This window comes from Betta splendens, chromosome 12 (genome assembly GCF_900634795.4).
Source record: "Betta splendens chromosome 12, fBetSpl5.4, whole genome shotgun sequence".
NCBI classification, from domain to species: Eukaryota; Metazoa; Chordata; class Actinopteri; order Anabantiformes; family Osphronemidae; genus Betta; species Betta splendens.
Window position 1 is genome coordinate 10,420,595 of NC_040892.2, and position 14,930 is coordinate 10,435,524.

At 49.2% G+C, this 14,930-nt stretch overlaps 1 protein-coding gene across 3 annotated transcripts; it reads left to right on the forward strand.

Annotated features, from left to right (window-relative positions):
- The first annotated feature begins 86 nt into the window (after positions 1-86).
- Positions 87-14,662, forward strand: LOC114866698 (brevican core protein-like). 3 transcript variants are annotated; one of them, XM_029168760.3, is made up of 16 exons: positions 87-267; positions 1,058-1,135; positions 1,572-1,946; positions 2,941-3,115; positions 3,255-3,382; positions 3,462-3,758; positions 5,859-6,722; positions 8,668-8,852; positions 8,938-10,570; positions 10,670-10,783; positions 10,906-11,019; positions 12,079-12,237; positions 12,314-12,396; positions 12,729-12,873; positions 12,968-13,150; positions 13,233-14,662. In XM_029168760.3, exons 2-16 carry the CDS (start codon positions 1,069-1,071, stop codon positions 13,391-13,393), a joined length of 4,683 nt encoding a protein of 1,560 aa, XP_029024593.1. In that variant the 5' UTR covers positions 87-267; positions 1,058-1,068; the 3' UTR covers positions 13,394-14,662. The 3 variants fall into 3 exon arrangements, with proteins under 3 accessions (XP_029024593.1, XP_029024594.1, XP_029024592.1); XM_029168759.3 differs by having other exon boundaries at positions 88-267; positions 8,935-10,570; XM_029168761.3 differs by lacking the exon at positions 10,906-11,019 and having other exon boundaries at positions 8,935-10,570.
- Positions 14,663-14,930: the final 268 nt, after the last annotated feature.

Sequence of the window (14,930 nt, forward strand, 5' to 3'; positions counted from 1 at the left end):
CTGACACTTCACACCTCCGTGACGCGCGCGCCGCCCCCTCCCCCGACGCTGGGCGGCGTATGGTCGGGAGCGTACATGTGCGTCCCTCCTCTCCCATAATGTCCGCACAACAGCGAGCGTAGAGTGGATTTGAACTTGCAGCCAGCACTGAGAGGTGGAAGGAGCGAGACCAGCACACTCCGCGGTTCATTTGGCATCCAAATTAGTTTGGAAAAGTCCTCAAACGAGCCACCTGGGTTCTTGGACCTACTTTTTAGGACTCACAAGGTAAGAGTTTGTACTTTTTCTTCATTTCTGTCACTTTGTCTATTTTTGACTGTAATAACAGCACAGGTTTAAACTGGTGTGATTTGCTAAATGAAACCTGGGACGATGGTTCACGCCAACATTTTGGCGCATCTGATGCTGTGATGCGCTTTTTTTTCCCTGGTTCTCAGGAATGTTACCACACCGATAAAGCTGAATGATAAGAGACCCATTGATTAAAAAAACAACACTTGTGGCCAATTAGGTCTATTTAGGTACAGAGGCAGTTGACCCACCTGATCACTTGATAAGTGTTATCCCCACTGGATAACAGCTGGAGTCTGATTTGTTGCTTGGACAGCTGTGGGCGCACATCTGTTTTCTAAAGCAGGGTTCACATAGCATATGTTTAAGTGACGGTATGTTTAAAATGCGCTAAAGTGAAAGTGTTGTAAAAAGTCCAGACTTTTTCCTTGAAATTAACTTTTGTGTGTTGGTGCAGTTTTTTTTCACATTTATCTGAGAGAAAACATTTCCCTTAAATCTCAGCTTAACTCTGACACATTAGTCTTTTGGAGAAGTTAAACTTAAGTAGAAATATATGTTAATTGAATGAACATTGCTCAGGCATTGAAGTTCATGATTTTGTGTAGTCTGACATATAGTGTAACTTAAAATCTATCTGCAAAAGGTCAAAAATCAGTCAATTTTTAGCAGGTCGGGCATCAACCATGTCAAACAGATGATGATTAGTTTGTCCCATGCTGAGCAGAAGTTAATTCTTGTTAGATACTCTTGTATTGTATTCCAGAGACTTTGAGGATGATTCTTCAGCTCCTCCTGCACCTGTTCTGCCTGGTGTGTCTGTGTTCTGGTCGGCCCCAGCCAGGTGAGTCCAGTACAGAAAGTCTGAAGCTTCCATCCAAACTCCATCTCCACCCATCCTTTGGACCCCGCCCCCCACCCCCTTTCCCTCTTGCAGACGTAATGACACGTGCCCCACTGCAGGTCCAAGAAAGTGGAAGTGGAAAGTGACTATTAAGCCAACACAAGATGCAGTCATTTTGCATGCTACACCTCTGCAGCATGCAATACTTCATGTGATTCACAGGAACTGGGCGGATGTGTTCCTTTATTTTATGTTAAAAAGTGACAATAAAATGTCTGTAAAATGGGCGGAGTTACTGAGACTTATTCTGTTTTAGAAATGATGGGCTCTCATGCTGAATTGACCGAATGGCCGACACTTTATTGCTTAATAGTAACAACTGAATTAAACCAATTAGATGCTTTGACTTCTTCTTTTGTTATGTAATGTTTTTCAGCATCATCACAGACACTGAAGATGGAGAGGATGTCTTTAGCAGCCGGCTCCCTGGCGAGCAGAGTTGTCCTACCGTGTCACTTTCCCCTCCTCCCCGCTGGGGCTCCCCTCTCCTCCAGTCCTGACCACCAATTGAGGATCAAGTGGACGAAGCTGGAGGGAGACAGCGAGAAGGTGGTCCTGGTGACCCAGGGGGCAGTGGTCAAGGTTGGGCTGGAGTACAGAAACAGGGTGTCGGTGCCCACTTACCCGCTGTCCGGCTGGGACGCCTCTCTGCTGATGGAGCAGCTCCGGGCCAGTGATGCTGGGCTGTACCGCTGTGAGGTCATGCACGGGATGGAGAATACGCAGGACATCGTGAGGCTCAACGTCACCGGTGAGTCAGTCACGTTCTGCCATAGCTGAGCTTTTAATGGTAGATCAGCTCTCGCTATCAGGCCAACGAATGTCAATTATAAAGACTAGACTAAAGATTATAAAGAAAGTCAAGAATCGAGCCGCTACACATCTTCCCTCAGCAGTTGTAAAAGGGGACCAACAACTTAAAATATACCAAATTCTAAAATATTTCATAGAGAATTTCAGGTGGACACAAACCCTGAACAAATGATCATTTAGTGTTCGTATCTGTTGTATGTGTGAGTAGTCAGTGGTTTGCATTATAAAAGTTTCTTTTGCTGCCCCCAAGTGGCCACAAAAACAGTTAATGCAGCTTTAAAGCTTTCAGCTCTGTTGATCACCAAATCTTCTCTTTGGTCTCTGGTGGTTTAAATAGTCAGGTTTAACAGAAATAGAAGTAAAGTGGAGGGCTGCTGGGAGGGATGTTTGAACATGTTCATATTAACAGGATTCAGCTCACTGTCACCGTCTTCTGACTCCGAACGCTCCTAAAATTGGAACTCCTCAGGAACCGGAGACATTCAGCAATAGAAAATCCGGAAGATTGCAGCCCAGTGCAGAGAAACACAAACCGTCCACTATCTCAGCTGTCATCCTCAGACTATACGTTGCTATTGTGTTGGGTCATTAGCTCCTTTATTTCCAGCTGGACTGGAGGATTACTTCTCGTCTGTGATGGTGTGCTGGCAGAGCTACGGCATGATGTGAATAGATGGCCGAGCTGTTAAAAGGAGAGTTGTGTGTCACTCATAGGGAGCGTCTTTGTGTGGGGCTGCTGAACAGAGAGTCCTGTTGAGGACTAATGTGGAATCTGTGTAAATGTCCGCAGTGAAGTTTTGGCTCGATTGTTGAATAATCTTTTACAGAACACTGTGGTTTCCACTGGATGAACTCCGATGACCTCAGAAACTGACTGACATTCGCTGCTGTAAAGGACCTTCCTGTAGTTTCTTAATCCTCCGTGTCTCCAGGTGTGGTGTTCCACTACCGAGCCAGCTCCAGCCGCTACACCCTGGACTTCCTCAGCGCTGTGCAGGCGTGTTTCGCTGCAGGTGCCTCCATCGCGACGCCCGAGCAGCTCAACGCCGCCTTTGAGGACGGCTTCGACCAGTGTGACGCAGGCTGGCTCGCCGACCAGTCAGTCAGGTTTGTGCGAACATCTGTATGACACGTTGGATTGCCTTTAGATGCAGAGATCAGATCAGGGCATGTGACGATAGATCAGCTGATGCACAGGTTTCAATGAAACTGGTCCAGATGTGAAAGTCGGCCTGTGGCTTTTCAGGTACCCGATCACAGCACCTCGCCCCGGATGCTCAGGCGATCTGCTGAGCAGGCCAGGAGTGAGATCGTACGGCGTTCGCGACCCCAAGGAGATGTATGACGTGTACTGCTACGTAGATAAACTATATGGTAAATGCATAGCTAGAGTAGCATGACGATGTTTCCAAAGAAACAAGGCACTGAAGCTTCTCTGATTCTGTGTCTCAAGGCGAGGTCTTCTACCCTCCTACTCTTGTGGACAAAGTCACCCTTCAGGAGGCCAGAGACGAGTGCGAGAAGCACGACGCCGTGCTGGCGTCTCCCGGTCAGCTGTTCGCAGCCTGGAGGGCGGGGTTCAACCGCTGCGACTACGGCTGGCTGTCCGACGGCAGCGTCCGCTACCCCATCACCGTCCCCCGGCCTCAGTGCGGAGGAGGCCAGCTGGGGGTCCGCACGCTCTACAAGTACAAGGACCAAACGGGCTACCCAGACCCCACGGACAGACACGGAGCTTTCTGCTTCAAAGGTCAGACTCAAACACTACGCTGCCACCACCTTCATCCACTGTCAACTGATTTGCGTCTTTATAGAACAGCTTAAGAAGAGCAAAACTAAAAGCTCTAAAAGACTAGTCTGCAGAAGGTTTTGACTAACCACCTCTGACAACTAAAATGTTTACAGCTGTTCCAGATGTCTCCCCTGGAAGAGAAGATATAAATCCAATAGCATCTCTTTTTACATAGCAGTGGAGCATGAGACTGTCAGTACAGCCTTAAAGGCACAGGACCCACTTCTTGCCCTCCCGCTTTGTTCTGGTTGGTCTTCCTGTAGGCTAAATTACAGCGCTACCTAGTGCTAGCATGGACGTGATGGCTGCTAACCTCCGTGGGCGAAGCTAGTCATCGACATCCATGACCAGGCAGCATTTTGTAGTAGTTACGGCAACAAGGCGAACTAGCGGGACTGAAACATGAAAGCATTCAAACGCATTCATCTCCTTTCAGGTTGAGAGTTAGTACAGTTTTTTGACTGAAACCTACAGCACTAATTTATTAGCAGTAACTATTGGGGGATTTTTCTTGGTTCTAAACTTGAAATTTTATGAGGGCTGAGGGGGTAAAACTACCCAGTATTTTACAAGAACTTGAATTTTTTCTGTATCGTTCACTTTTCTTTAAATCATCCCAAGACCCATCAGATTTATGGGCAGCCTTTTCATGGCAGCATTTTAATGACAAAACGGAGCAAGTCCGATTTTTTTTTTTCATCCAGGTATTTCGATTTAGTGGCTTCCTCTTTTATTTTCTCAGCATTTGCACAAATTGAAGCAAACGCTCCAAGTCGTCCCTCCTTAAACGGTCCAAATGACTTGCACATTTAACCAACAAAGTCACGGGAAAACTTCAACTGACAACATACAAGCCACAATCTGCAGCCCTTTAAATGCATCCGAGCGTGAAGAAGTCGTAACAAAGGGGGATGAGAAAAACAAACAGGATTCAAACCCAAACAAGGACCCGCTTTATAGAGGGGTACGCTTGTTTTTTATGAGGGGAAAAACCCGACGTGTTGCACTCTAACACAGATAGTGCGTATCTCTAGCGCTTCATAGCCGGACCCCCCCCAGAAGCGAGAGGGGCTGCAAGGCCAGCTAAGCAGCCTTTAAAAGAGAGGTCGGCTCAGTCTGTGCCGAGAGAAGAAGCCACAGAGGAGCTGCAGGAGTTAAGGGGTGGCGTGACGACAGACCCCGGCCCGGCCAGATGGCCCGGCAAACATATGACATCATATCTGGGCAGGGTCTCCTTCATCGAGAGACGAGACAAGAACGCAGCCCAGAATCTGGAGGCCAAATGGCAGTAAACACCTTTTATACGTGGAGCCGGGGAACAAAGCTTTAAGGTTCTCCACTAAAGTACATTGTAAAACGCTGCATCAAAGTCATGTGCAGTGAAATGTCACCTGCTCCCGCTTCATTAATCTCCACATTAACAGCATCTGAGCTGTCAATACCAACGTGTTTCAGCTGAGATGGAGCGCTGAAGCAACGCATTATTAGTCTTTTAACTCAATGAATCTACAACTAGTTTAGTTTGAGTCAGTTAAAAGAAGTATTTTATTGTTTTAGTATATAAAATATGTTTTTGTTGCTTTTTTTCTTATTATTAATTGTTTGTAAAGGAAGAAATGTTTGGTGGAAAAATGTTTTTTTCTAGTTTGTGTATTTTTCCCTGCCATCATGGACAGCTGAGTCTTTTTAACGGAAAAGGAGCAAACGTCATGGTTTTATGTCTTGAGCAGTGGCTGTTGTTTTACTGACAGCACTGGTCCAGCTGCCTCCAGGCAGGAGACTGTTTTATTCCTGATACGTGACTGCATGTTTCCATAATCAAAGCTGCTACACTTCCTTTTATAGCCTGCTCTAAGCCAATGACATCGTGATTCGACATTTTTAGCTTTTGTAGTCTTAACGTTGCTGCTGAATTGTTTTCTGAAGCATTTTTAAAACCCGAACTGGCTGGATGTAAGTTTAAACGTCTTGTTGGTGAAGCTGTATTATTCTGTTTGATAGAAAATCTATGGTTGAGGTTTTAAAAGCTTCTCGCACCTTGTTCCTTTTATCTCCCAGCCAACCTCCCAGAACTGACCGCTCCGCCGATGGCCCCGACTCCCGCTCCATCCCCAGACTCACCAGTCGACTACGATTCAAACATTGGCGTGGTGGAGTCTGTACCAGACATCAAAGCTTTGCCAGAGCTTCTGGCCTCAGCGACTCCCCCTCCCACACCGGCTCCACTCATACATGTAGATATAGCTGAAGTCCAAGCCAGGGGGCCCGAGCCTGCCACAGCCACAGACTCGTCAGTCGACTATGAAGCCAAAGACAGTGGCAGGGTAGAGTCTGTACCAGTCAGGGAGGGTGCTATAGTGACTGACTCCCCTTACGCCACAGCCTCAGTGATCACCACCGCCCTCATTTCTGACCACGACTCCCAAAACACTGGCATGGTAGAGTCTGTTCCAGGTATTGTCCCAGAGATCATGGCCTCAGTGACCCAGGCTCCCGGTCTACCCACGTATGACGCTACAGATTTACCCCACATGGTGCTGCCTCCCTTGCCCACCAGTCGAACCAAGACCCCGCACCTTGACATCTCTTCTGAAGGCCAGACGGGGTCGGACCGAGGGCAGCACAGCGGCAGCGGGGACGAGGGCCCCAGCCGACCCCTGACCCCAGCAGAGGCGCCCGAAACCACATCCTCTACAGCACTGAACACCACGGACCGTGTGGTACCGGAGACCATGGGCACAGACCTGGGTTTTACAGCCGGGGCCGAACAGGTGGGGCGAGATCCTGCAGTGGTTTACAAAACGCCGGGTACCACACAAGAAGCGCTGGCGCTAAGGCCCAACGAGTCTCTAGCCTCCCCAAGGGATGAAAAGAAAACAGTTCACTTCATCGTGGTCAGTGTGATGAACCAGAATCAGTCAGGTGAGTGGGACTAATACATCGATATCTACTGGATGCTAGGGTTGGAGTTTTTCTGTAGAATCATCACCTGGCTATGATTTCTTCAGCAGATTCCTAGAAAGCCTCGGCACCATTTTCTAGCACAGCTGTTTATTCCAGTGTGTTGAAGTACAAATGATTCATGGCTTCCATCATCCTCATGATCCTTTTTGATGAATTAAACTTTAAGCTTTATGCGTCTTCGGACTGTTGCCCTCGTTGTCACTCGTCTCCAGTTTTACGTCTCCACCCTCGACTAGCCTAAGCTCATATTTTCACATTAGCCTCACTGTAAAGTATGTTGTGTAAGGCTTCAGGGACCTGGATTCTCAGGTTTCATGTGAAGTTGCTCTTTCAGCAGGAGCATTAATTCTCTGTTGATCGTCCCTGTAAGAAATGGCTAATGGTCTCTTACCGGTGTTTGCACGCTGACGGATTCTCACACACAAAAGCTCACATAGTTTGCTGTTTGTTGACAGGGAGACGTATGAAGCCAGACAGCCTTTAGTTAAACGTATTGTAGATGCATCTCAGAGTCTCCATTGGGAAACACAGCAGAACCTCATGTCATCAAAAATGACTCTGTCTTTCTTTCTCCGCCTGCTGAGGAGCACTGGTGGTCTGGTGGCCTCATCAGCCTCCTTTCTCCTTCGCAGTCATGTTTACAGAGCTGCGTGTTCAGCTCTCGGCTCTGAGCTGCTGTAGAAACGGCCTGAAACAAATCACTAATTGTCGACCCCCGTTTTTTTTCTCTTCGGACGTAACTAACAACTTCCCAACAATCTCTGCACTTGGTTTCTTCTTGTGTGTATTTCTTGTATCACTGAGCCAAACCGCTCAGGGGGCCCAGAGTCAGAGCGTCTGGTTAAGGAGTTGTGATTCCTGATCCTGACAGCAGCATCTTCTTATTCCGGGCTGGATTTAATGTTTGTTTCTGTGGGATTTCATCAAGCGAGAGACGGACGTTTAAAGCATTACTTCAGTTACAATGCAGACGTCTGCATAGCTGCATTAGATGTGACTGGGTGTGGTCATGGGTTTCTAGACAGTTGACTGTGAATTTGTCAAAGCAGAGGTGGAGTCATTCCCAGATACACAACCTTCCCGATCAGCCACAGCTGAGCAATCGTTTCGATTCCAGCAAAAACCGGAGCACAGTTAGTTCAATAGAAACAATAATAATTCATAGTTTATTAATCTCCTTCAACCCTGTGGACATGTGGGATAAGCACCAAGGTTTTAGGGTTCAGGCTTCAGTCCAGGAGCCAACAATTCCAGTAGAAAATGTGCTTCCCTCTACAATTTTGGTGAAAATAATAAATTATTACACATTGAGGACAAATATATATTTGTATTTTCTCAATCTCATTGCTTTTATTTAAGCTTTCAAACAAAAACTGTCAGAAAATCCTTGTCAGGCCTTTTAGCTTGATAGGTTAAAAGCAGCCACCAACCCAGGTGTTGATGAACCATGTTCCCACCAACCAGTCCACAGTCCCCGTCTCAGTGGAAGAAGCCATAAAGCTGCACTCCGCTTGCTTAGATATGACTTCCATACGCAACACAAAGTCTTAATGAAGGGACACAATCACGCATTGTTTGCGGGACGTAATCACAAACAGCAGAGAGCGACTGTCATCGTCCACATGTGCACCTGGAACAAACAGAGAGGAGCTGGTCGGAGCTCGGCTCCCACTGATTTCCAGGCCAAACTTGAATTGATTGATGTTTGAGGTTACTGTGGTTGATAGACAGGAAGTGAACCCTTTAGAGAAACTGGAGAGAAATGTTTCAAAACAACCCAGAACTTCAGTGATATCGAGTTTTCCTCATTGCATACACAGAATTAAAGCATGTTCAAACAGGCAAGTGTTTTACATGTCCTGGTACTCAGGTTACTGTTTGTTTGGTTCTTGCTTTTCTCCAGTTGACCACATCGTGGACATCCTGAAACAGCCGGGCACCAATGTCTCTCAGCCCGGTTTCCCTCAGCTCATAGACCTTTCACGTTTACCCTCTGAAGTGATGCAGAGCATAGGGGACATCGACGCTGACAGGCCTTCGCTAACGGATCAGCTTCCAACCATCAGCTTTGTCAACGGGAACCACGAAGTGAGGATTTGAAGTTAGATGTAGGACGGAAATGGTAGAAAAACGATGGCATAAAGACATTTGTATTTTCTGATGTGTTTAGCAGAAGCATGAGCCTGAGCTGCCACTGGAAGCTCGTGGAGATACATTTGAGACGGCCGCTCCTGTTCAGGTACACGTGATGGAAAACGAGACAGAGATAAAGGATGGAAAGGAGGAGAAGGATTGGGAACCGGACAACGAGACTTATTTTGACCCCTTGGCCACAGAGGAAGTCACCGATCTGAAAGACACGTCCCCAGATATAGTTTTCACTATATCTGAGTTTGATGATCTGTCCACTCAGACACCAAGTGATCAAACAGCAGCAATGGGAGCGTTCACCACCGTGAGCCCACATGTTCCGTTCCTTTCACCTACCACGCCGTCAGCGCCTGGCGTCTCCCAGCCCGGCACTGGCTTCATCTCCGCCTATGAAGGCTATGAGGGCTCTGGAACTGCCACCACTGAGGAGCCTTCACAGGAGAGCGCTGCGGCCCACGTGACGCCCACTCAAGCTACCGGCAGCCTGTCCGGCGTCATGACCGACGAGGCCGAGGTTGGAGGGACCGAGCCGACGACCTTTATCCCCCAACCGCAGTCGCAGGAAACCACCGCCCAGGCCCAGATGGAGGACGGATCTGCCTCTGGCGTAGAAGAAACGTCAGGACAGGACTTTGACTCAACTGAGACGCCCGAGGTTTCCATCACCCTCCTGTCTACTCACTCTACTCTTCACACCCAGCAACCTCAACCTGCAGCAGGCACTGACGTCACAGAGGTCCCACTAGGTTTACCAGAGGTAGACACCTTCACAGAACCAGGGTCAGGTGCACAGGAGTCATCTGTAGAGAAGGAGCAACATCTGGTTACCCTCACTGGACAGGCTGTTGTTACAGTTCTACCAGCGGTGGACACCTTCACAGAACCCGGGTCAGGTGCACAGGAGTCATCTGTAGAGAAAGAGCGACACCTGGATGACCTTACTAGAAAGGCAGCTGTTACAGCTGTACCAGCGGTGGACACCTTTACAGAACCCGGGTCAGGTGCACAGGAGCTGCCCAGAGAGAAGGAGCAACATCTGGTTAACCTCACTGGACAGGCTGCTGATACAGTTCTACCGGCTGGGGAGACCTTCGCAGAACCCGGGTCAGGTGCACAGGAGTCCCCTGTAGAGAGGGAGCAACATCTGGATGACCTTACTAGAAAGGCAGCTGTTACACTTCTACCTGTTGTGGCTGGTGCTGGACGGCAAACTACACCCATTCAAAGCCTAACCTTTCAACCTAGTGCAGCGCCAGCTTCCACTGAGCCCTCGTTCGCTACCAAAGATGATGGGAGACATCCCACTGTTACCAGCACTGAGCCTGCGCCCGCCCTCACCAAACAGACCACTGAGTCACACAGAGACCATCCTGCCGCAGATTCCTTGGGGCACGCGGGGCAGCCGACGAATTCCACCGCTCTGCCCTCGCACGCCCACGACCAAAGCACTTTCTCCATCCCCAAGTGGGCTCTGACCTCGGATCCAGCAGCCGCTACGCTTCCCGACGATAGATTTGGGGACTATGGCAGAGGAATCGGGCTTTCTGTGGTGGAGGCGCTTCCACAGGAACGCAAAGAGGCCGTGACTACAGAGCAACCAGAGCCCGGTACTGAGTCCAGTTCTACTGTAGCGGCCAGCCCCGTGGATGTCAGAGGTACGTGCTCCGCTCAATGGACGAGTAAACAAAATATTGCAAACGCGGCACTTCCTCTCCGCTTGCGATGGTTCTAACGGGTTTATTTCGTCTCGTCAGATCTGCTGCCTTGCTCAGAGAACCCGTGTCACAACGGGGGCTCGTGCTTCAAGAAGGGAGAGCAGAATACCTGCGTCTGTGCACCTGGATTCACCGGGCCGCAGTGTGAAACAGGTAGACACGCCCGCGCTCATGCCTCGCGCCTGATTTAACCCACCATTCATAACCAGCCGCGCTGACCCGTACTGACAGAAGCACCATGTGGGAATAATGGGGCCTGTGTTGCTCGTCCGCAGATGTTGACGAGTGCCAGTCTAACCCGTGTCTGAATGGAGCCACCTGTATGGATGGGATTAACTCCTTCACCTGTCTCTGTCTGCCCAGCTACGCAGGAGAGCTCTGCGAGCAAGGTCAGCTGCTCCCGAGACCAGACACGGCCATGGAATAATAACATGGGCATATTAAGGCCTTTGTTCTACTGATCATGTAACACAGTCACTAAAATCGTGAATGAATGAAAGCTAACGCCTTATTGCCCATGTAACCCAGTCCACTCCGTGTTGCTGCTTTGGTTTAACCTCTTGTTGCTCTTAAATCGCTGTCCCGCTGATAGAAATGACGCAAACGTAGACTGCAGTTATACTTAATGCAGCGAGGTAATGATAAAATGTCATTTTTCTTTCCTTCTGTCAGTTATGACAGTTATGACTGCTAGCGTGGAGGCTGCATCCACGTGATCTGTGTGCGTTCAGTCCATCCACATACGTGCAGCTGTCTCCTCTTTGCTTTTCTGCCAGTGGAAAAAGGCACAACACAGATACTGTAATTGCTCTATTATTTTGGCAGAAAGCTCCTCCAGCTGTGCCATCGACCCGGTTCTGCTGAAGCTGCTGCTGTGTTTAGCCCATTCGTCCCGGGCTCGACGGCTCGTATAGATCGCGGCTCCGCTTTAACAGCGGGTGCCGGGACCTCACTTGACCCTCCAGGTGGCCGCGCGGTGGAGTTATTAAGGCGACTAATTCCCCGAAGCCTCGACAGCAACTTTCCACCGTGACTTTATTGGCTCACGCTCCTCTGAAGCCCCTGAGACAAAGTAGCCATTGTTTACTGAGCCTGACAAAGCACAGATCTGATTATGTGGCTTAATTGTGTGTGTTGTGCGTTAGTTGAGCGACAGACAACCAGTGAGTTGTGAGCGTGAATAAGGTCCAACACTCGGGTTTTCTATTCCCCAGACAGACCTCCATCTCCTCCCTCACTCTCTCTTCGTCTCTCGCTGAGGAATAAAAACAAATCAAAGTAGTTCTGTATCTGCAGTGGTTTTATTTTTAGAGAGGTATTATGGATCTAATTAAGTTAAAAGACCTAGTAGTGCTGTACGTACAGGACATATAGTCTGGACTGTGTGTGAGGGCCTTTGCCCTGTGGAGCTGCGTTGCTTCTTCAACCGTCCTCTCCCCCCGTTGCAGACACCGAGGTTTGTGGGTTCGGTTGGCAGAAGTTTCAGTCTCACTGCTACAAGTACTTCACCCATCGCCGCACCTGGGACGCTGCAGAGAGGGAGTGTCGCCTGCACGGCGCGCACCTGACCAGCGTCCTGTCGCAGGAGGAGCAGCACTTCGTCAACCGTGAGTGGCCACGAAGGCGCGGCGCTGTTACAGCTGTAACACACGCATGAACTCAGCGGCGGTTTCGCCTGTGCAGGTCTGGGCAGCGATTACCAGTGGATCGGCCTCAACGACAAGATGTTTGAGAGGGACTTCAGATGGACCGATGGCAAAACCATGGTAAGACGCACACAAGCGCAATAGATCAGCTGAGGGGAAAGTGAGACCACCTGCTGTACCTCATCGGCTAAGTTAATTTATTTAGAGCAGAGTTTTCTCCTTCTCTGGTTTAGAAGCCAACCCGTCTTCATGGTGTTAACGGCTTTAAGCTGTGATGACACATGCTGCTCGTCTCGGCAGCGCCGCTGTCTGGGCCTTTAGTGAATTACACCTGTGTGTCCTGCTTGGATTAGTGATGGTTTCACTTCAGAACCCCTTTTAGTGGCAGAGCTGTGCTGCAGACAGCGACTGATGCTTGATGTGCCGTGACCTTTATTGGGTGTCTTTAACAGCAATACGACTTCTGGAGGCCCAACCAGCCCGACAGCTTCTTCCAGTCAGGAGAGGACTGCGTGGTGATGATCTGGCACGAGGGAGGACAGTGGAACGACGTGCCCTGCAACTACCACCTGACCTTCACCTGCAAAAAGGGAGCAGGTACCTGATCGGGGCCGAGCTCGCTGCTAAAGGGCAGATCCTGTAAAATGAAAGCAGTACTAGTCCACACGTCACACTTTGTTTCCCTCCCCAGTGTCGTGTGGGCAGCCTCCCGTGGTGAAGAGCGCTCGAGTGTTCGGGGCCACTAAGCCTCAATACGAGATCGGCTCCCTGGTCCGCTACCACTGCAAAGAGGGCTTCATCCAGAGACACCCCCCCACCGTGCGCTGCCGGGCCGACGGCCGGTGGGAAACGCCCAAGGTCACCTGCACGAGCCGTGAGTGCCGCCGCCCAGGCGCCCGCCCGCGTCACGGCGGAGCCGCGCTTCCTCCCTGTAACCCTGTCTTCCATCTCCTCAGCTGCAACCTACCACAAGTCTGCGACCCTGCGTCTCCGCGGCAACCACAGCGACGAGCAGCAGCACCACGGCAACCACATCCACCCGCACCTCGTCGGCGACGCGCTGCAGAACCTGCTGAGGGAGAAGAGGCAGCAGCAGCGGCATCAGACGAGGCAGTGATGGCGGCAGGTCGTCTGCGTGGACGCAGAGGCGCCGACGGACACGTTGAACACTCCACCACATGAACTGTAACACTCGTGAGAATGCAGTCGATTTGTAAAGCATCCCCCCACAGCAGCAGAGCTCCCAACGGGACCCGGCTGCGCTCCGTCCGACGGCCACTGCCTCCGCCAGATCTCATCCTAAAGGTGCCCCGCTGAGTTTTAGAAGCGCCGCCACGCTCACACCTTTAACTTTATACAGCCATGTACTGGCAGAACGCTCTCTAGGGACCACTATAACCAGCGCGGCGGTGGACGGGCCGCAGAACAGCCGCGCCACAGAAACCGGAAGGTCAGGTTGCGCTGTGAGTAACGTAGTCTGTTTCTCTGGCGTCCTCCTCGCCTTCGATCCATCACATCAGCCACGTGCAGATGTTGAGCTCGAAGGTCAAAAACTCCGCAGGGCACCTTTAATTTAGTGAGAACACGGCACATACTGTACAAACGAGGCGTCGCCCGCTGTTTGTTTTTTTATTATTTGAGCCGGCTCAGTAGAACTTTAGAGGCTTTTACGGTTTTGTCCCACAACATTTCCAAGTGGTTTAGTTTCCGGTTGAGCTGCTCGTCGTGAAGGTTGGTTTCAAACATATAAGCAGTTTTATGTAATGAGCAGCACCAAGAAATAAAAAGACAAGTGGCCGTTATGAATGTGCTGTTAGCTGTTATGATAGAATAAATAATATAGATACTATATGAAGCCATATGAATCTAACTTATTGTATACGTTAAAACTATAAATGAACTGTGATATTAAATAAAGCGATTCCATCAAAAGCTGTTCTCTCATGTTGAAACGCTACAACGTTGTTGTTGGACCTGCCTCCGTGTGCGTCTCCTGCCACGTCACGCGTTCTGTCGCTCCACAGCCACACATTCAGCACCAAAATGCTTCTTCTACGTTATGAAGGTGAGTTTTTACTTTTTTTTTGCAGATCTGGAATCTGATTCTTACACCAGCGAATGTGAAACAATAGCTTCTGTGTCGTTTGAACCCTCTGTATATGCATTTTGAAAATGTTTTCTCCTGGTTCTGTGCTTGTTGAGTTGTTGATCTGTTTTTTGGAGACATTCTTTCCTTCACCATTCACGTTCCTGTAGAAATATCCGTCATCACTGCTGCTGTTTGTGCAGTAATACAAAGTACTTTAACACAACCTCTTTTATGTTTTATTTTCTATGACATCATAGTATTTCCCCAAACTGCAAATAAACTGGTTGAGTTACTTTAGTTTTGGCTACATTTTGTCCCATTTTAGACGACAATTTGGTTAATTTTAAGATTAACAAATTACCTGCGGTTTAAAGCTGGTGGAGACCAAAGTGGCAAGAAAAAAAGTCATTCTAGTCAGCGTTCTTTGGAGACGGTCTCCAGCTGTGGACTAATTCATTAACTGTGGTTTACATGAGATTGAGCCAAAATAAACGAGGGATAATGAGCACAACATGTCACGCAGAGCATCTCATGTTTTCAGTCGCTTCAAACAATGGGGCTCTGT